The following is a 22353-nucleotide window of genomic DNA, read 5'->3' as shown; positions in this document are numbered from 1 at the left end:
TGACTGTAAGTTTTAATGTAGCCAGAGATGTAGAGTTTTGGATGTGATTTTCTTTACAAATAAAACCAAATTTTTATGTTGTAGAAAACATAATTCCCGATTGCCCAGAATACATAAAACAAACACACAAACAGACATGCCTTCCATTAAATGACGAAATTGGCAAAGCATTATGTATACATAATGTATTTATATCTACATTTACATTTCCTTTTCTTTACCAACAATCGACTCTTCCTACATTCGACTTCTGTTGCTACACGTTCATATCTAAGTGCTACACGAGTCAAACGTCCTTTTATGCCTCAAGGACCTCACTTGTAGAGCCCGAATACCGTTAAACTTTTTGTAAATAAACATGGCCGCCAGGGTATGAGATACAAAGAGAGCGAGCGCGAGAGACTGCGAGAGAGCCAGGCAAAGAGTGAGAGAAACTCACTTGTTATGCGTGGGAGCGTTGGCTATGAATGCGCGCGCTTTTTTACAACGCCAGCAACAAGAACAACAACCACGTAGAAGTGGGTGGCAGAAGGAGGCCGGCCATAAGGCGGCTAGAGGCAGAAGCAAAAAGCAGAAACAGCAGCAACGGCAACGGCAGACAGGAAGCTTTTCCCAACAATTGCACAACATCGAGAGCGTGCGCAATTATTATTACGCGACTGGCAATCGGTGAGGCAACAACAGCGTGCCACGCAGCGCAATAACAAAAAACAAATCTATTTACGAAGGGGGAAGCGGGGATCCCAACTAAGCCCCAACCCCCCAAACGCCCACCACCCTGTCGCGTCGGGAGCGTGCAGGGCTGGCGACTGTCGGAGCGCTCCTCCGCGACATTCATTCAGTTACACAGAACATCGGCGCACTTTTCTCATTCGGTGTGTGAGTGTTGATGAGGTTAGTTGTGAAAGGGGAATGACTCGGTGCGTCTCCAAGAGATACTACTACGGTAACCCCAAAAAGTGCATCGTAGAAGGGGAGAGGTTCAATCGAAGAGGAGTATGTGAAATCATCACCCAACGGAAACGGAAGTGAAGCAAAGAAAGCGGCTGACAAAAAATTATTAGCGGTTGCTGTGGAAAGCGGTGGAGAACCGAACGAGGATTACGGATTGAATTGTGTTGCATACTTTGGGGCGGACCGCTGAAATCGCTGCGAACATGTTGGTAAGTGTAACTAACAAAGCTGGCCGTGTTAGCCATCATCATGGATAAGTAACTGTTGACAGACAGATGGGCTGGTTGGCAAATTGATTTGTACTGGTCAATTAAAGAAATTTTCCCCAACAGCATGATTTATTGATTTTTCCGCATTGCGTTGCCTTTCTCTGTGTTTGTGTGTGTGTGTGTGTGCGTACATATATTTTTCGGTATGCACTTTTTCCCAGAGAAACACCCCGCCAGAATAACAACAACAACTACTACAACCAACAACCCCCAAACTAAAAAGCGCCAACTTCTATTTTTCCATCATCAATACTTCCCCCTGCCACCACCTCCACCGCCACACGCAGAGAGCGAGAGAGAGGGAAAATATCGCAATGGTAGTGGTGTGGAGCAGGCGCTCTTTATGCAACGGCCAACAACCCCCAAACAATGCATCCCCAACAACCCACACTCTCTCTCATCCACTCACTCTCTTTCTCTCGCTTACGCTCTTCCAACAATGACTCTCCAGTGTTTTGGCATTTGAAAACTAAAAACCAGTTGTCAGCCCCTCCTACCAGTCACCCACATTCCGCCACCTTTTTTGGGGGTGGGTCGTTGTTTTCTGAGCCAGAGCCACATCATAAATTTCGTGTCTATAACAATTTTTGTTATTTCGCCCCTGGGACAAGCCCACCCACTCTACTCAACGGAAAGTGCAAAGGAATTGTGTTGCAGTTCAACTTCCGCTCGCTCGCTCTCACTCCGGGTGCAAGTGCATAAGCTTACGCTCTCTCCGGCTTGCTTTTGGCTCTCTTCTGCTGCTGCTGCTGCTGCCGTTGCCGCTTCTGCTGCTGCTGCTGCGTTTTTGCCGTTGATTCTGCTGCTGCTGCTGCTGACTGCACTTTCATTTCGATTTTTGGGGGCGTTGGGTGGTTTTTGCATATGGTTTTTTGGGTTTTGGTTTTTATGCAACATATGCGACTTGCTAGTGTGTCTGTCTGTCCATGTGTGACTGTATTGGTATTGTATATAAATGCAAACACACTCGTACACACATTATACAATTTGTATTTGATTATTTTTGCCTTTGATGAATTCCCTTTATGGTATGGAGCTGAATGGCACCTAAAAATTTGTGACTCCTATGTTGCTAGGCAATGCATTCGTCCAATAAATTGTGGGCGGTCGTCGAGAATAGACGGGGGGAAATAGACATAAGCGCATACATATGAATTGTATAATAGAGACAAGCATTTTATAAATTTCTATATTCTATATTATATAAAATGCAATTTGTATGTGTGCACTTGAATTGCATGTCTATGGGATTATGCTTATATGTACAATATGTACATTTTTATGTACATACATACATATGTATATATGTAAACCCACATGGATGGGTGGTCTCCCTGGCTTATATCGAATTTAGTTGTGCATTGGAGGCACCTCCCCTCGCAGACTGACAGCTTAATTGCTTTTTGCATGATTTCTGTATGGTGAAAATTGAAATTAGAGAGAAAACCAATGAAGGCAATGCGTGGAAGCAGACATTGCTGCCAGGCATTGAGAATGTTCCAGATCGATAATGTAGTTTTCACAGTTCCAAAAGTTGTCTACAAAATGGCAATTAAATTTTCGAAAAACTGCACTTTAATATTGCAAAATACTTTCCTTATGAACTTATCTGACTACTGACTGATACAAACAGGCTCTATATCTTACAACTTCAAGATCGAATAATGAGATGAGATCTCTGCAATCAAATTCCAACTAATCGAACAAGTTTTGTGGCCATTGCCTAGAAACAACTGAGAGGTCAACCATTTCCTGTCGATTCAATTTCATTCACACTCCACCATCAGCCATGGGGCTGGGACAGCCAGCAGAGCCAACCAGTGACTCACACTCACCCAACCGCAGGCAAGCGAAGCGAAGACTGTACCCAACCCAGTACAGCACACACACACACACCCACAGAGACAGAGACGGCGGCCCACCCACTCACACGAGCCGCGTTGGAGTTTGGAGAGAATTGCGCATGCGTGGCCGTCCCACGCCCACCCGAGTAGGGGTGACGCCATATTGGATGTGAGAACGATCGTGAAACCACCACCCCAGGAGGGCTCGAGTGGCGACCCCCGGGCCCGTCGCTGTCGTTTTTTGTTGTTTTTTTTCGAGTCTCCTGTTAAATGAGACGTGACAAAGTGCAACCCATAACGGGGCTGCGGGAATGCAGATTTCTTCACCTCAAGTGGCGCCCATGAGAAGCCCTACGCTATGACAAAGGGGAACTTTCTCCCCGCCAAAAAGAAGGGCTTCGCGGGCAACAGGTTTTCGGCCAAAGGAAGCCATGTGTTACTGTTACCGCCGTTTTGTAATTGGCCCTGGCTCATTACGGCCCTTTGGTTATATCACAACCTCCACCGGTCCAAGGATGGACCCAAGTAAAGGCTAACGGGTCCCCAATCCACCCAGCAAGATGTTACCATCAAGGTTTCCTTCACTTTGCAGCGGCCAGAACCTCTGCTCTTTGGGGGGATTCGGACTGGTGTGTATTCCCCTCTGTCTATGTGTGTGTAGTGGTGGTGGCCCACATGTTGGATGGCAGCGTCGACGGCTGCTGTCAAACCGGTTCCTTTTTTCCAGGCTGCTCCTTCAGCCCATCATCGTCGTCATCCACTTCCACTTGAGTGGCAATGAAGGTAAAGTAGGGTGCTCACGCTGCTCCATTTCGATGGTTAACCTGTTGACTTCAAGCAAAGCATATGAGATTCTCTAGGCTAGTTGGTCACTCAAATCTTACCAACTAACATGATATCAGTTTATTTGGTTTTGTTTATCCTCGAATGTTGCATTGGGTTCCTTCGACTTAGCGATTCCTTACGTAAGGCAGAGCATTTATAAGTCTGCTTTGCTTGGTTATCACTTTTTTTCGCTTCTTTTTTTGCCACAGTCTTTGGAGTTTTTCTTCGTTTCCTGGGGGGTGGGGAATACTCACGACGCCAGTTGCTTGATCACAACGATCGGTCAGGCACCACTACAAACACCATGGTCAGCAGTGGACCCAAGATGATGCACTAGCGTCCCCGTTGATTGCGTTTAACTTTCAGTTTCAAAGAATTGTTGTTGTTGCTGTTGCTTTTGTTGTTGTCGTCGTTGCACTGCTTGAAGGCTAGGTGTTTCCCAATTTATGAGTCATGAATTTTGCATAGCAATTGAAATCAGGGACTAGGCTGAACGGGAGTACGCAATGGTAACAGTTGAATGACAATACTTGAACCCTAAATCAAATCGGGCTGGGATCAGACATCGGCCCACGCCACTAAACAGCGGGCAGTGCCACCCAATACATACATACATATGTATGCATGTACACCTTTGCTATGTTATGTGTCTACCTGGACCATGTATCAGCACGCCCTCCCTCCTTCTGGCCATATAACAAACCCAAAAAAAAGCCCCGGCCCCGCTAATGAACGCAACAGTCACAGTCGCCTCCGCCACCGCCACAGCCAACGGCGCAGCAACAACAGCACCAACACAACCCACATGCACGAAGATCATTACCAACCCAAAGCACAACAAAAAGAGGTAAAAAAAAATCAAAATCCTGTACGCATAGGCCGAAAAATTAGATACCCTAATTTTATTCGAATTTGACTGCCAAACAGTTTGTTGAATTTTATTGATAAGTCAATCGCCATGGAAGAGCATTTCAAAAATCACAAGAAACATACTACCCTCTGCAAGGGTATACAAATCAAGTTGCTGACCTGCTTCTGCGCGACCCAAGTCGACCAAAAATTCTACCATCAAACCACCCTACGCTGTGCTTGTCTCTCCCACTCCCACTCTCGCTCTCTGCCGACGCGAGCTGTGACGACGACTATGAGAGGAAGAGAAGGAGAGAGAGAAGGAACAACAAAAATAAACGTGAATGAGCGGGTGCGACCGACGGAATGCTTGCTTGTTGCAATTTCTCTTTTATGCGATCATTCGCTTGTAAGGTGGCCGTGTGCACAGTGGGCTTCAATGCATTTATTGTTGGAGAATGTTCATGATGTTCTTAAGCAAGGATACTGAATGTAACGAATCTTTACAATATGTTCAATCTGCTCACATGTATAAAATCATGATAAGCCAGCATATCCATCGATTTCTTGTATGTGTCTGTATTTTAAGCTATCTCAAATATTTTGGACATGGCAATCAACCGAATAGGACCGATCAGATTATCAGCTCATATGGAAGTTAGGGAGATACATAGTAACATATAAACAGCGTCCTTGTCTGCCATGTGCAAGGGTATATAAGACTCTTGAGCCGCTATTATTATAAACATATCCCAACACCAAATCTTTCGCTTCTCTCTTGCTGTTAGTCCCACTGTGCGCCGTTTTGTGCGTCGGCACCGTATCGCCAGCACGAGCAGCGCCAGAGCAGCGTCACTCCAAATTTAACCGTCGGCTCGCTTGGTTCGTCCGTTCTCGCTCGTCGTTCGCTTTTGTTGATAAATTTGGCACTATTCTTATTTTAAAAATTAAGCGATTAATTGTGCGTGGTTGCATTTGAATTGCACTTTATGGCAGTTGTCGCGCAGTGAAGAAATTGTGCAAAGTGATAGACTCATAGAAACAAAAGAAAGTGTAAAAGCCGGCTAGGAAGCTAAATTCAGCAATGGCCTAAGGGCCGTTTACGCAGAATCGAAACAATCAACAGTAAAAGGTAGGCAAATCGTTATAGTCTACGAATAGTGATTGCCAGGTTTGTCCGCGGGTGATGTGGGAATTTAAGTGCTACTAGAAATGGATGTGATAAGTGGGAGGCTTGGGAGTTTTACAGCCGGGAAGGAAATCAGTCCCAGGGAAAGAAATTCTGTGAATGTGACGCATGTGTTTCCCAAGCTTAGCCCACACAAGAAACTCTCGCACAGACCCGCGATCTTCGACCCATCCGAGAAATCATTCCGAAGGCCATGTGCAGAGCCCATCGGAGACAAGCCCAGCCAACCCACAGGTAGCTCTAATCGCAGCGCACAGAACCGGTTACCCAATTTCCAATTATACTCGAGTCCAAAAAAAACAGCCACTCCAACGCCCAAAAAACTCTGTTGGGCACCCCTTTCCTGAGCTGGGTCTCGGACTGGGACGGGGTCTGGGTCTGTGATCGCGGCCCCAGAGACAAAAGATGCCAGCACACTCACACAAACACAATCACGTGTGTGTGTGTACGCTCATCCAGGGCCCTCCCTCGCTTGGCGCAAATGCGACGCCGCAAGGGGATCGAAAATAACCAAAAAAACGATGATGAAACCCACCACCACCGCCAGCCAAATACCACCATCAATCCTTGGGCAGCTTGCGTGTGGTGGCCGCCTCTCCTCCCCTCCCTCATTATCCTACTTTCTTCTGCGTCTGCTGCTTATCATCTTCGCCACACACACACATACAAAGTCGCGCACGTACACGGATATGGGAGTGGGTGATGTGAAAAATCTTGCCTGCCTTGGATCAACTCTGTCCCAGGGCCCAGCAGCGACACAGAGAGTTGCTCAAGCAAAGCCGCCTACTCACATGGTCTCTCCTATTCCGCTGTGTCACATGTTCCTCTTCCTTTCCTTTTTTTGCTACCTCCCGGTGCCCTGCCCGGTCTGTCTCTTTCTTTCTATTACCCTGTTGCGCTCTTTAATTGCCGCTTCGTTGGCAGAGGGGTGAGCGAGACGGGGAGTGGCGGCGACTGACCGTCGCGACGCCCGCTGTTTCAAATGTTGATTTCTTGTAGGTTCTTATTTTGGCGTCACTCTCTCCTCTTTGCTTTATTCCTCCCTCTTTCTTGCACAGCCACACACACACATGCAAACCACACTGGCACCATATACACACCCTCCTGTTGGTTTATCACAATTCTGAGACTCTGCCTGCCTGCACACTCTCTTGCATTCGGATGCATTTTTTACACCCACCCATCATCGATGGCAACTTTTGCATTCAACCTACTCCGCCTTCTCCTCCTCCCCCTTCTTCGACGTCCCCTACTTCTACATCTCTTTTTTGCTTGCGTTGTCTCTGCTTGCGTCGCCACTGCCGCCCCCACAGACAGTCGCCCTCTATTATTTTCCTGTTTGCTTTGCCCCATCTTCGGGGATTGTGTATTTTTTTGCTTCTCTGTGTTCGTTTATTCTTCTCACTCAGCAAGGAGTTTAGCTCTCGCTGGAACGATCGACAGGAAAGGGTTGCCGATGCGAAAAAAAACCTGAGAAATCAATGCAAAGTTTCTCCTTATGACAATTCCCTTCTCTAATAAATTGAGTCATCATTCTTCTCATATATGTATGTATGTATGTACTTGCATTCCCATTTCCCCGCAACTAGATGTACCCACGCGGCCTCACTGGCTTTCTTCCTCCCCTCCGAGGCACAACTCCATGTTCCCATGACAAAAAAGAGCGACCCCAAAAAAAGGGCAAAAATAAATTACGCACTTCCCGTCGGTGCAGAGCAATTTTATTGGGCTAGTGGCGTATGATGGGGAGGGGGAGAGGAGCGGCTGCATTGAGGGGTGGCCCACGACCGGTACCTGCCCTGTCACTGGGGAGGTTTTGTTCCCCTACTACTGCGGCTGGTGCTGCTGCTGTTGCTGCACCGACCCGACCGATTCGATACGATCCGATCCGATCTCGAACCCAGTGGCAGCAATCTCACCGAAAATCACATAGGAATTTCCTGTGTTACACCCGCCCCCTTCCAAACATCCCAGAAAAGTTACCTGCCCTCGATCGGCTTACCTGTTTTGGCCCCTGCAGCAGTGGCAGGGACAGCAGCAGCTGTTTGTTTTGCGGCTTTCAAGGTTTCTACTTTTTACCTGTTGGCGTCGGAGTCCGATTCGGAGTCGAAAACGCGTCCCCTTTTGCAGCAGCCACCCCATTGCGTAGGATTCATTTCACTTTGGGCATCGTTCCCTGTTCTTTCTCCTTTGCTGCTTTGCTTTGTTCGCTTGGGTTGGGATTGGTGTTGATTGGGAGGGGGAGGAGTAGGAGTAGGAGGAGACCCACTTCTTCTTTACTTCGTCATTATCATCTTTCTTTTGTTAGCCCAAAACTCAAAAGATCTTCAGAGTGGTCTCGTTTTTCGCTTTTGTGCTTTCCGATCATCATTATCTCCGTTTCGCTGCCTCATTCTATGGCACCACCACCACCATCATCGGCCTGGCCCGGCCCCACCGTCGCATCTGCCTGCTGCCTCCTCCTACTACAATTTGCCTAAAAAACCCCAACCGTTTCGACCGTTTTTCAATATTCAACGCGGCCAGGCCAGGCCAGGCCAACACAACACACAACAAAAAGGCAGAAACAGAAAACGAAGAGGAAGAAGACCACGACAGCAGACGGCGACGATGTCTGCTTGAAGGTTGTTGTGAAATTTCATTATGGGTCTGGGTCTGGTCTGTCTCCTCACCTCCACCTCCAACCACCAATCCTCCTCCTACTTCTTCCTCCTCCTCCCCCTATTTGAACTCTTCTGATTGCCTGCTGCTGCTGCCGCCGCCGCTGCTGTTATTTTTAAGAGGCGTCCAGCGTCAACATTTCAACGTTGGGTTTTCAGTTTTGGGTTGGGTTGGATATAGAGGGTAGGGTAGGGTATAGGGTATACATATACACAGTCGGCTGGATAGGCTGGCCGCCCGTCTGCTTCTGCCCGTCATGGGATGGGATGGGAAGGAATGATGATGGTGGCTTTGTGGCCGACTCTGTGGCATTCCTCGTGTGTGTGTAGGTAGGTGGTTTCTTGGAAACCCATTTGTACATACATACATATGATAACCCAAAAACCAAAAAAACAAAAAATTAACAAAAAACTGCCTGAGGAAATGCAGTCATTTGCTGACGCTGAGCTTAAGCCACAACCCGATCGCCATTCTGGGGGAAGAGTATGGGTGGGGGGGTACATAGTAGCTATGAAGAAGTCATCCTCCTCTCCCACACACAGAGATTATATCAGATGGGAAGGGATTTCATGAATGAGCAACGAAGAAATCGGAGACTTTCGGGGGTATTGGTAGGTGCATGCATCCAGCGATTCAGCAGAAAGGAAAGTCACACTTAAGGCATTTTCGGAGCAAACCAAATGAATACTGTGCCATACAAATCCATTTATCTGGTATTATTCCAGACCTCCTCTCCTCCACACGAACCTCACTCGTCACCCTCCCTCTTTCTCGCTCTCCCCGAGGGAGGGCCTACGAGCATCCGTTAGTCCGCAACAAAAGCAACAGGATCAGTACTTAAACCCCTCTCCACTCCACTCCACCACCACCACCCCATCCACAGCCATCAGTAGAATGGCAGCTGCAACCTGCAGCCCAGGCCTGCTTAGTGGCAACCCTAAAAGTGATCTCCGTCTGGTCCCGGGGCAGCAGGTTGTTCTCTGTCTGTGTCTGCGATGTGCGGAGAAAACCACCCCTAGCCGAAGAGGAAAAAAAAATAAATTGAAAGGACAAGAGGAATAAATTGCTACCCCATGGATGATCGGACAGGCACACCGACCGAAGCACATGTTGCATGCCTCAAGTGAGAGGCAAAGATTTCACAAGAAAAGGAGCAGGAGCAGCAAACGAAAGGAATGGGAATGGCAATGGGAGGGGTGCAACTGACACTCGGACCCAGGACGTGGGACAGGGCCAAGACGCCGTTCGAGTCGATTCGATTCGGGGTCGGGGCGGAGCATGTGCATCGTCTGCGCCTGCATTTTGTTGCTGTTTTTTTTTGTTGTTTTTGGGTTAGCCATTCGTTTTATGAGGGCGCGCACCTGCCAACAGCTGCCGCCAACGACTGTAGCAGCAGCAACGCAAGCACCAGCAGCGGTAAAAAGAAGAGAAAAAGTTATGCCAGCAAGCCATAAGTGATCATAGCCAAAAGCTAAAGTCCAAGTCAAAGACTTGACTCGTCTGCCCTTGAATGTGTATGTTGAATGCCCGCCCACCAGGCGGCAGAGAGTGACCATTGAACCACCCAAAAATTCAGATGAAGAAACACTCATACAATATCTACGAGAAACCAGCTTCGGAGACCATCGGCGACGATGGACCGAAAGCAATTTGCTTTTGTTGTCTGCTGGCCATCCGCCTCGGAAAGACGAGCTTAAAAAGAAGACGCCAAAAAAGAAGAAGTGGCGGCAACAGCAGCTGCCTTTCGATTCGTGGTCGGGTCGGGTCGAGTCCGTTCGACTGTTGGCCACAAAAAATACCACCTGCCGCCCATATACAGTCATACCTGTCCATGTCCTTTGTTCGTCCCCAGTCCCCTTCCCTCCCATTCACGCAACAAGGCATCAAGGATAATGAATTGGGAAGAGCTGTTGCCCCAAACTGCATTTCTACTTCGAGTCTCAGTTCTCAAATGTATGATAACTGAAGGAGAGACCCACGCTGACCCACGCAAAAGAGTGAATGCAATCGATGACAGAAGCCACCATCCCACACACACACACACACACATACATATATACACACATAGACTTGATGGCCTCACCTCACCTCACCCCAACCCTTCCCACCACCCTCACTCCACCCGGCTTCGTCTGCGCCTGCGTAGGCGTCGAAAGCCACAGAGAAACAGCAAGAGGCCGAGAGAATACCGTTTTGTTGTTGGTATTAGTGTTAGTGTTAATTTGGCTCGCATATAAAATCGAAGATTTTATTCGCCTGTCCGTTGGATCGGTCGAATCGTTTGGATCAGTGGGACTGGACTGGGACAGCTGTGGTCGGTCGGTGGCTAGTGCCAGTGCCTGTTGTTGTAGCTGTTGAGCACCACCCACCCACTTTGATGATTAGTGGTTGCTGCTAAAATGCTTCAGTCGGATCGAGTGCACAGTGGTTCACAGAGATTTTTTTACGAATTTGGTCTAAAATAGTCATTAGTTACATTTTTGTGAGTGAACCCTATTGATATTTTCTTCTACCATGATAAGTGTTGAAGAAGTCTTTAAGGGCATTTCCTTCCTTTCGTCCCACTGTGCACGTCAGCGGGCAAAGCGTTTTTTAATAACTGCGTGCTGGCCTATAGCTTGTGGTATGAAGGGGAGGGGGGTTCCATTGGGTACTGTGGCGGCGTTAACATGTCATTAGCCAGGCGTCGTCTGCTGCGGGTACTCCTCCTACTGCAGCTCCCTCCCGCTATGTGCCCCTTTGTCTTTCTGTGGTTGGGCTATGGCCTTTCACCGCAACAACAAGTAAATGTTGTGGCTCACCCTGAGCTGCCAGGTCGCCGCAATCACTGATGCCTGATGCTGAATGCTGGTTTGGCTTTTTGCCCAACCCACGGGTGTTAAAAATTGTCCATATAACTCCAAACCACTGTATGCGTGTCCATGTCCATGTGTGTTTGTGTGTGTGTTGTAATTTGCACTTTGATGACCGCCCCCGAATAGAGGCATTGATTAGCCGAAGCCATCCCGCAAATCTCGCACGTAATAAAAGAGGTATTGCACATGATAGCAAACAACACACAAATACCCAAATAAAAACCCTACAAAATAAAGCCCAGGAAAAGGGAAAAGCCAATAATAAGTTTACCGTTAACAGTGGCCCGGCATCTGCAAAAACAACTCCACCAAAATGCGACATCTGCCGCCAAACGACAGCTTCTCTCTCTCTTTCTACCTCCCTATCATCCTTCGTGTTTCTGCGGGGGATAAAGGGCAGGCACGATCACGAAGCGCTCTCACTTATTACGTGAGAGCGAAGCCAAAAACACAAACGCTAAAATTCCCCCAACCGGCATTTTTATTTCAGCTGCCGAACCGGTTCTGGCTCTCTCGCTGCCTTCGCTCTCCTCTCCCATTCCCACTCCCTCTCGTCTGCTGTTGCTGTTGCTCTCGCAACTCCCCCAAGTTGGCGTCTGTTTGAACACCCACCACACGACTCTGACGCTGACGTCGACGTAGCCGTCGACCGATCGCTGTTCTGATGTGCGCGTGGTGGTGTCGTTGTTGTTGTTGCTGCTCTTTTTGTTGTAAATTGATTTTGTTGTCGTTGCCTGCGCGCCCATTTTCAGCCCACTCCCGTTGTTGTCGTTGCTTTAATACCCTTTCAGATAGAGGGTACATCGACTTTCCACGAATGTTTTGGTCATACAAGCATTTTAGTTTGGAGTTCCACAATAGTCGGGGAATTTCAATAGGGATCAGCCCACGACTACACAAGTCTGATGACCACAAGCGATCGATCTTCAAGGGTATTCAAAGCTTCGGCAGTATTCCTTTCCTGTTTTGTTTTTGCTGCTGTCTGTTATTAGCAAAGCGGATGTTGTTGCTGCCTGCTGCTGGTGGTGGTGATGCCTCCCCCACACCCCACAACGGCACCCACACGCGCGATATTTGCTGTTGCTGTTGGCAACGCATGACACTTTTTCTGTGTCGTCTGTCGTCTCGCCCACAAGAGTTGACCCCATGTCTGTCGCCTTATCAGAGGAGGGGTGGGTGCTGCTGCTGGCTCTGGGAGTGTGAGCGAGTGTGGATGTGTGAGATAGAAATCTAGGGAGTGCTTCGAGTTTTATTTCTTCTCTTCTCTTATTAAAGGAACATCTGAATGAATTGAGTTTATCTTGCATTTCCTATAAATTGGGATTTGTAAAATAATCACAAAACTGGTTTCGATACTCCTCTCCAACACTTGCACTTTCCACTCCCCACACTCGCACACACACAAACAGAGAGAAAGACAGAAAGAGGGGGCTATGGTGCGGCATGATCTTGAGCATAGCCCCAAAGTCAAACGGCAACAACCACAATGCCCTTGGCTTGAGAAACCACACGCAGAGAACTCAGAGTCAGGCCCAAGCCGCCAGATCAGGGCACAGATCGCAAAGTCAGATCCCCAGACCCCCAGACCCCTGGCACACACACAAAGACACAACGAACAGGCCGCCGCAGAGGCAAGGCAAACAGAAACAACAACTAACGAACGCCCCCATGGAGGCAGCAATGGCAGTGGCAGCCACAGCAACACCCAACTGTAAAAAGCACACGAAGCATAAAAAATCAAATATGCAAAACTCAAATACGAAATATGAACTCGAAAGAGACCAGAGAAACATGCTGGGGATCGTATCGTATCTGGTGACGCGGACTGTGTCTGCGGGAGCTGCTATCGTATGGGGAGGCGTGGGTGGGCGCAGTTGGCGCGGGGCCATAGAACGTGCCCAGGGCACCACCACAACATCGAGGACAATTTTGTCGCCACAATGTGGCAAACAAAGAAATGTGTGTTGGCATCTCTCTAAAAACAAATGAAGGCGCAGCAACATGTGGCCAGGAGAGAGAGAGAGAGAGAGAGAGAGAGAGATAGGGACAGCAACCAACCACCCACCCAAGAACAAAAGCACCGCCAAAAAGCGATTTAGCTGATTTCTGATGCTGGAGATGAAGCCAGGGTTTTTGGGTTGGTTCACGTCACTCGGGTGGGCACGTCAAGGTGGTTCAATTTATTCAAAAATATGCAGCTGAAAGACTGAAAGAGATGTTGAGCACCCCGACAAGCCTGAGACTGAGCCCCAAAAATTAAGTAAAGTGTTTTGTGCGGGGGAATCGGCGCATACAAAAGGTGGTGCTGGTGCAGCCGACAAATGTGTTAAAGACGATCTGTTGTGCCAAAGTAAAATGGGAAAACGGAAATGAATACATCTCAGCTATAAATAACCATCATAAAAAACCCGCAAGATCGTCTATAAGAAAACTCCTTTTGAGTAAAAATGATTTCGACAAATTTGTCGCCTGTCACTACCTCAGCATCGACGCTCAATAAAGAAAAGAGCTGTAAACAAAAAGCGCGCTCCAATCAGTGGCGCGCCGCTGCTGACTCAGCTGATGCTGCGCCGTCGCCACCAGCAGCGTCAGAGCGAGCCACACCGCAACAAAAAACCCCCCACGCAAGCGCCCCAAGGCAGACCAGTCAAAGTCCCCGTCCCAGCTCCAAGCATTCTCACACATACACATACACATACACATACTCGCACACCCAGGCCGCCCCCTCTCTCTGGGGGACAGACAGGCAGACCGAGAGACTAGCTTGATGTGTCAGCGGACAGTTCCCAGAACTGACGTCGCTCTGGGTATTTGTGTGCCGGATGTGGCTTCGACTTGGCTTAGCCAGATCGACTAACTCTCACTGTGGCAACCATTCAACTTATGCGCTCTCTTCCTCTCTGTTTTCGTTTCTTGCAGCTCTCGGAGGGTGGACGTCGAGGCAATAGCAAGAGTAGCAGCAGTAGCCGCAACTTGAGTGGAACGCGCCCGCAAGCCAAGACCAACGGCAGCTCCGCCAAAGAGTCGCAGTCGCAGTCGCTGTTGCTGCAATGGCAACACTAATCCCAGCGAACGGCGGCCATCCAGGAGCGAGCGCACAGTCCTCAAATGTTGAGGCTACATATGAAGATATGTTCAAGGAAATCACACGCAAATTGTACGGTGAGGAGACCGGCAACGGTTTGCATACGCTCGGAACGCCGGTGGCTCAGGTGGCCACCAGCGGACCGACAGCGGTACCAGAGGGAGAGCAGCGTTCCTTCACGAACCTGGTAAGTGACAGGAATAAAGTGCATCCAAATTGGGCAGAAAACTAACCAGATTTCTTCTTGGTTTCCCCAACTCTAGCAACAGCTCGATCGCTCGGCAGCGCCCAGCATTGAATACGAATCTAGTGGAGCTGCCAACGGGGCAACAACCAGCAACAACGTGGCCACCTCCCAGGCCAATGTAATCCAACAGCAACAGCAGCAGCAGCAGCAACAGCAACAGCAACAAACAGAGTCGGGTAACTCTGTGGTAGTCACAGCCAGCAGCGGAGTAGGAGGAGCCACTGTGGTGCCGGCACCCAGTGTGGCTGTGGGTGGCTTTAAGTCCGAGGACCATCTAAGCACGGCCTTTGGCCTAGCAGCCCTCATGCAGAACGGATTTGCGGCGGGTCAGGCGGGACTCCTGAAGGCCGGGGGCGACCAGCAGCAGCGCTGGGCCCAGGACGGGGGTGCAGGTGTGATCGCCGCGGCGGCCGCAGACCAGCAGCCGCAGCTGGTGCAATGGACGACGGGTGGCAAACTACAGAGCTATGCCCATGTCAGCCAGCAGCAGCAGCAACAACTGCAGCAGCAGCAGCAGCAACAACAACAGCCACAGCAGCAGCACCATCACCAGAGCACACCCAAGTCCAAGTGAGTAGCATCTACGCTGAATATTTAAAGAACTTTCGCTAAAGTCTCTCCGTTTTTTGGTTTTCTTCTAGAAAACATCGCCAGGAGCATGCGGCGGAATTGATCTACGCCAGCCCCTCGACATCGGCCAATGCGGTAGTACAGAATTTAACCCAATCCACACCCACCTCAGCGCCCAGCAACAGCAGCGGCGGCAGCAGCAGCTCCGGGGGCAGTCGCAAGAAGTCCTCGGCCCAGGCGCAGGCAGCCGCCGCCGCCAATGGAGTGCACATCCAGAAGCGTTATGCCTGCACCCATTGCCCGTACTCCACAGATCGGCGGGATCTATACACACGGCACGAGAACATCCACAAGGACGAGAAGCCCTTCCAGTGCTATGCCTGCCTTAAGCAGTTCAATCGAGCCGATCATGTGAAGAAGCACTTCCTGCGCATGCATCGGGAGCTGCAGTACGACATCAACAAGACACGTCGCCATGTGTCCGCCGGCAGCAGCTCGGGCAGCGGCTCCTCCGGCAACTCTCACCACTCGGGCGGACGTGGCAATGTGACCATTAATGCCACGGGCGTTAATATCGATAATGCCTTCCTGGAGGCCCAACGGCATCCCACCTCGACCAGCATGAGCATTGTGGAGACCATTGAGGCGGTGGCCTCGGCCGGCGAGATGCCGCTGGCCCAGCTTAAGCAGGAGAAGATGGACGATGGCAGTGTGCTGCCGCTCCATGTGGGCGTTGTGATGAACAATGCCCAGCAGCCGGTGGCCAGCTCCAGTTCGGGCAGCAGCTCCGGTGGCGGCGGCGGCGGCAACGGTGGTGGCAACAGCAGCGGCTCGGGATTGCTGAAGCCCAAGCGCGAGAAGCGATTCACCTGCTGCTACTGTCCATGGTCGGGGGCCGACAAGTGGGGCCTCAAGCGTCATCTCAATACGCATACAAAGCCCTTTGTCTGCCTGCTCTGCGATTACAAGGCAGCGCGCTCCGAGCGCCTGGCCACCCACGTGCTGAAGGTGCACAACAAGCGGGCCTGCAGCAAGTGCTCCTATCTGGCGGACACCCAGGAGGAGTATCAGGTCCACATGAGTGATGTGCAGTAAGTATTCCTAAACGCTCAACCCCCAAACTTCAGACAATGTGTTTCTGTGCGTGTGTGTGACAAAAACCAACTCTAAACAGCTTTTGAACTCTCTTTCTTACTCTCTCTCTCTCTCGTTGTTCTCCTCCTAATCCTCCTCCTCCCACAACAACTACCACACACACAATTTGATACCCCTGTGATCCGCGATATCAGTCCGCACGATAATCGACCATCTCGCAGCGGCAATTCGACAAACAACAATGGCAACAGTAACAACAATGGCAGTGGCGGTGGCAACAACAACAATGCCGGAGGCAACAATGTCTCACATAGCCAGAATCTGAATGTGTTGCGCACCATTGGCAACACCCTGGTGGCCAATAACCAACTAAACACCTATGCCGGCAATGCTTTTGGGTAACATTCTCAGACCGCCTACACTCCTCTACTCCCCCCCAACCACCAACCAACCCCCAAAAAAAAGTAAACCTCTGAACACACACAACCAAAACAGAAACCCGCACCCCAAGCCCAAGCCCCAAAAGCGCGCACAACGTTCCTAACTCTAGTTACTACCCTCCGTTCTCTCGTTCTCTCAACTCGCTCTCATGCTCTCGTGTCTCCAACTCTGAACCGACAACCGCCAACAAATCCATTCACATGATCCTCATCATCATCATCGTGATCACCATCAATCTTCATCCACATCGACATCGACTTTATGCTTAGCTCCTCCAGTGGCAATGTGGGAAATGGGAATGGAGGCAATGCCGTTACCATCTACACCACATCCAACGAGGGCGGCGGCAGCGGCAGCGGAAACATCACTGGCGGCGGCGGCGGTGGCCCACTGCAAGAGATCATTGTGAATCCCACATCGATGGTCGGTTGGCGACTGAGCGCCAATGGATCGTTGATACCACCGCATGATCTGCTCACCGGCGGCCTGCCGAATGCTTCGACCCAAAAACGCGGATCGGAGCGTTTGTTTCAATACCTTGAGGCCGAGGGCAGCGATCCGGAGGACTATGCGCGGTATTTTGCCTAAAATCTGTTTCTGTTGCTCTTTCTGTTTTGTGGCCCGCACAGTTTTTTTTGTGTTTTGTTTTTTTGCCGGTTTACCATTTTTGCGGATTGTTTGTTTGCCGCTTTCGTTTGTTGTTCGTTTCTTTTCATTAAGTTTTCGAATATTTTCTATTTTTTATTGGTCCATCCCCCCCGTCCATTTGTTGTTATCTTTGTTGTCTGTTTATTTGTATGATAATTTCCGGTCGATTTTCATCCGCTTATTCCTGTTTTGTATTGTTTATCCTTTGTTTATCGGAATCATTTTTTAATCGATATATTTCCGATTTGTTTCGTTTCATTGCAGTCTGCTGAAAATGGACGCCATTAGTCGCAACACCGCTTCGGTCGCTCAGGATTTTCATAAGGCGGGAGGCGTGCACGAGTTGAAAATACCAGCAAATCATCAACTCCTGTTTAATAATAAACTGCCTTCGCAATGGACGACACGAGAGGCTGCTGCACTATTGTACAGCCTCAGCAACATGGGCACCCACAGCGGCAGCAACAGTAACAGCAACAGCAGCAGCAGCAGTTCCCAGCGACAAAAGTTTGGCATCCGTGCCCGGCAACATTCCACGGGGGAGGATGACGAGAATACACCATCGTCGGCATCCTCGTCGAGCTTCTCGGGCGATGAGTATAACATGTTGTCCACATCGCCAGTGAAGGTGTCGCGTCATGTGAAGCTGGAGAAGCACGAGGTGGAGGATGGGAAGGAGGAAAAGATCCCGGCCCAAGTCCAGGCAAAGGCGATGATGGCAACGGCATTTCTGGAAGCGGCTAGCTACGAGCAGACGGCCATCGAGCTGCTCAGCAGCAAGCGCAAGATCAAGATCGAGAATGATGAGGATCAGGAGAACCAGGAACAGCCACAGCCACAGCTACAGCAGCGATTGCAGCTTATTAAATCGTCTCCCGCGTACAAATTGAATTCCAATAACAACAATAGCAACACAAACCACAAGGACAAGTCGTCGCACAGAAATGCCGTTCATCATAATCACCGTCAGGATGATAAGGAGAACAACACCAAATCTGCAGCAATTGCTGCTGCCGCAGCGGCGGTCACAGCAGCTGCAGCAGCAGCCGCAGCAGGAGGAGGAGCAGCAGCAGGAGCAGGAGCAACCGCACCGAGCACCACGAATCAAACACCATTTCTCACACAAATGGAATATCAGAATCTCAACCGCATTGGCACACAGTTTCACAATTATGTTAAAGACATCATCAACAAATACTACGCAGCCGAGACGCCTCTGATGCTGGCCGCAGCAGCAGCAGCCCTGCCCACGGCCACCACAACGGGCCAGCAGAGGCAGCTGGATCTGGAGCACATGTCGCCGAGCAAGCGTCGCCGGCTGCTCAGCGAAACGGAGGAGTACATTGAGTATCTGCGCAACAAAGAGGACATCACCCTGACCATCACACCCAGAGCGCCCACAGTGAAGTCCTCGCCACCACAGCCGCCCGCCGCGTCGCTGCTGAAGCGTCAGCTGGATCTGGCGGTGCCCCGCAAGAGTCCCAAAAAGGCGGCCCCAGCCCACAGTCACAGTCAGACCCATAGCCAGGCAGCTATGTCCAATGGCCACTCAGCAAATGCTGCCCGCAAATCCATCAGTCAACTGGCCACCCTGCTGCCCCTGCTGGCCGATGCAGCCAGCAAGCAGGAGTATCTGGCGGCTCCGCTGGACTTTAGCAAGAAGTCGGATAGCGAGAACGGACGCAGCTCCCGCAAGCAGGCGCAGCCCAAGAAGATACGCCTCACCCCGGAGGCGGTGGTGGGCCTGCTGCGCGACAAGTATCTGAATCGCATGGTCCGCCAAAAGCTGGGCTGCCTGAAATGCAATCAGGTGCGACGCAGCAGAACCATTAGCTTCAACTATCACACGATTGGGTCTCTGGCTCTGCACCGCTACTGGCGACATGGTCAGACACAAGCGTCCAGGCAGAGAGTGCAGGCGGCGCTACTGCTCAGGCGTGGCAGGCAGAGTGCTGCTGCATCAACCGATCAAATGACAGAGGACTCTCCTCAAGCTCTTTTGGGTTAATTGTCGTGTACATTTTGGTTCTCTTATTAATTAGCAAATGTTTGCTTGCCATATGGAATGCATTAGGCATTGAAATTGTTTTAACAAATTGCATTTAATTTTGTAAATTTTAAGTTGTGATGTACCTGAAATATGATTTCTCTTAAAACAAACGAAAAATTACTTAACAAAACACACACGATTCATGGAACGAAATGGGCTCAAAAATGCTATACGCAGCCGCCATCTCAAGTGAATTTCATTATAATTATTATCCATTTTATCCATTATCTTAGTTGTATAATTGAGCTCTCAATCGTATTATAGAAGCACACACCACAAACACACACACACTCAACACATACTCACAAGAAGACGGATATTTAAAGATTTAGTAATATTTGAGCATTTATCAAATGTTTCAACCTAGTAGTATGATTTTACAGTTATGCTATGGATACACTGTATGATTTATTGAAATGTGAAGTAAAAGCTTTAATTTGCCATTTACAAAGCTTCAGTTAAGTTACGCGAAATGATTTGCCATTTATTTACAATTTACAATACCCTAGATTTAACTTTTGCTAGTTGCCTTAGTTTATTGTATAATTTATGAACAGACCTCATCGTCGTACCCTTTGCCTTATTTCTTAAACGTAAGACTTGAACGTGAAAATACATTTAGTTTTATTTAGTTTAGCCATCGTTTAGAGTAGCAGTCACGCCCACAAAATGCCCACACATCTAACATTCTCATAAAGAACATTTTAAGCATATTGAAAAAAACAAAAAAAAACCAAACGAAACGTATATAATTATTAACGAACAAAGCAAACTATATTATTGTACGTGTAGTTGTACTTATGATTTTATCAAAGAAAAGAAACTAAAGGAAACACAAGAACAAGCAACCATTCAACAAATACTCAAAGAACATGAATATAATATACATACATTCACCTTTTTACCACACTGAAAAAACAAGAAATATTTGACTGAAAAGTGTCGGGGGGGATGATATATAGTATTATACATACAGTATGTCATATGAATGGAAAGCATTATCGAATAAATGGTAATAAATATAAACAATTTTAGTGTACAATGTGTGTTTTTGCTAAATGTGGTAAACTTAAACGTAAATCTATTACACGAAAACTAAACTAAACTAAAAACAACAAATAAAGCATATAAAATGAGGAGAAATTCTTAAGTAAAGTAAATTTTTGGATGACAAGCCATTTAGACAAAATTTTTGAGACGAAAAAAGACATATGGGGGATGAAACAAAAAACAAAACAAAACTAAAGCAAGACCCAACAAATTACTTTAAATTTTATTTAAGCAAAAATTTGCAACAAAAAAAACCAACAAAAAATGGAAAAATAAAAAATATATAATGTAATGTGAGTGTTTTTTAGTTTAAAAATTATATATTTCCAAAACATTCAAAATAAAAGATAATTAGTTTAAAATATAAAACAAAGAGGCTTTTCAATTATACATATGTGGAATAGGGATCTATCTGTTGGATATATAAATGGATACAATTTTGTATATTGTGCTACTTGAAGACGAAATACAAGATCCACAGATCTTGAATACAAACAAACGGCGCCTATATTTTTATATTTAGAGTACTTTTTATTGAAGCCCACACATTCAATTAAAAACTAATTCCTTATAGATGTAGTAGTCCAACGTTCAGTTGATTTTAGCGTGCATCAAAGACAACCACTGAAAGGCAAGAAAACAAAACGAAAGATTCCATTAGACGCTTGCTGGCGTACAGTTTGAGAGCAATTGAAGGCTGCTTTGCGCCAGGAGGCACTACTTACGACGCTTGGTGCGCTTCTTGTACATGATGCGGTAGCCGCACTCGCGGCAACGTATGGGATCTCGTGGTCGCATCTCATTCTCATGATGGCATTCTGAAAGGAGTAGCGCAATTATTTATAACATATATTAACAATTTATTGTACATGAAGATTCACGGCCATGTGCGTCGGCATAAAATGGCCGTATTGCTGATATACACTTTCTGCCGGACTTACCGCCACAAATATAAGTCATTGCTGTCTTAACATTTTCCTTGGAGCTGGTCTCCGACATATTTAGTTAATTAATTAACGAATTTTTTGTGGTTTTTGTAAAAAATGTGTTTTGTTTTTCGAAGTTCAGTGTGACCGTGGATTTATCGAAAAAATATACCGCACCACCCTCAAAAATATACGGTCTCATTTTGAAAATATACCGTAGTCTTAAATCATATTCCTCGATTTTGATGTTCTATTTGATTTTACGTGCTTGCAAAGACTTTTAACACTGAAAAAATAGTTTAATTTGTTTTAGTTTGAAGAGTCAATTTAGCTTATTTTAAATACTCCTTTTTAATGGATTGTATGCCTTATAACCTTATATTTTACAAATTTGTATTTGAATATCATTGGGGTTCATTATGTATGTTACATGTAGAGACACATGTATGTTAACGGATATCATGACAATTTTTGAAAAATAGCGCGCTCAACTAAAGAGGAAAAGAAATTGTAATGTTTTTTTAAAGGGAAAGGAAACGGGAACATAGGTAAATATTATAATAAGCTCGGGGTTTGGAGGGCCGTTCTTCTATCTTCACAACATAATTGGGGCATATCTTTATTGGATTGATTGCAAAACAAGAACAGAAAAAGCATTCAATGTTACGTGAATGCAAAAGGATTGCTACGTATTTGACAGTTTGTGGCTTGTCCACCGGTAGGTATAGTATAGCATGGGCATTTGTATACCCTATTTCCATAAATTAATATTAAAATTCCATTTTCAAAGCTGCT

General features: G+C 47.7%; 2 protein-coding genes across 6 annotated transcripts; one reads left to right on the top strand and one right to left on the bottom strand.

The window, feature by feature from the left end:
- The first annotated feature begins 675 nt into the window (after positions 1-675).
- LOC117890093 (protein charlatan) lies at positions 676-20701 on the top strand. 5 transcript variants are annotated; one of them, XM_034794754.1, is made up of 7 exons: positions 676-1163; positions 14366-14718; positions 14795-15348; positions 15420-16439; positions 16638-16841; positions 17154-17459; positions 17797-20701. In XM_034794754.1, the coding sequence occupies exons 2-7, from the start codon at positions 14497-14499 to the stop codon at positions 19538-19540; spliced, it is 4050 nt and encodes a 1349-aa protein (XP_034650645.1). In that variant the 5' UTR covers positions 676-1163; positions 14366-14496; the 3' UTR covers positions 19541-20701. The 5 variants fall into 5 exon arrangements, with proteins under 5 accessions (XP_034650645.1, XP_034650646.1, XP_034650647.1 ...); XM_034794755.1 differs by lacking the exon at positions 676-1163 and adding an exon at positions 5611-5873 and having other exon boundaries at positions 14798-15348; XM_034794756.1 differs by lacking the exon at positions 676-1163 and adding an exon at positions 5611-5873 and having other exon boundaries at positions 17163-17459.
- A 437-nt stretch (positions 20702-21138) lies between these two features.
- On the bottom strand, positions 21139-21729 carry LOC117890095 (DNA-directed RNA polymerases I, II, and III subunit RPABC4). Its single transcript, XM_034794758.1, has 3 exons — positions 21574-21729; positions 21358-21450; positions 21139-21256 (listed from the first exon to the last, which is right to left on the bottom strand). Exons 1-3 carry the CDS (start codon positions 21629-21631, stop codon positions 21234-21236), a joined length of 174 nt encoding a protein of 57 aa, XP_034650649.1. The 5' UTR covers positions 21632-21729; the 3' UTR covers positions 21139-21233.
- Positions 21730-22353: the final 624 nt, after the last annotated feature.

This window comes from Drosophila subobscura, chromosome E, assembly GCF_008121235.1.
Source record: "Drosophila subobscura isolate 14011-0131.10 chromosome E, UCBerk_Dsub_1.0, whole genome shotgun sequence".
Classification (NCBI taxonomy): Eukaryota; Metazoa; Arthropoda; class Insecta; order Diptera; family Drosophilidae; genus Drosophila; species Drosophila subobscura.
The sequence above is the reverse complement of the archived record's forward strand: the minus strand, read 5'-3'. Positions and strand labels throughout refer to the sequence as shown.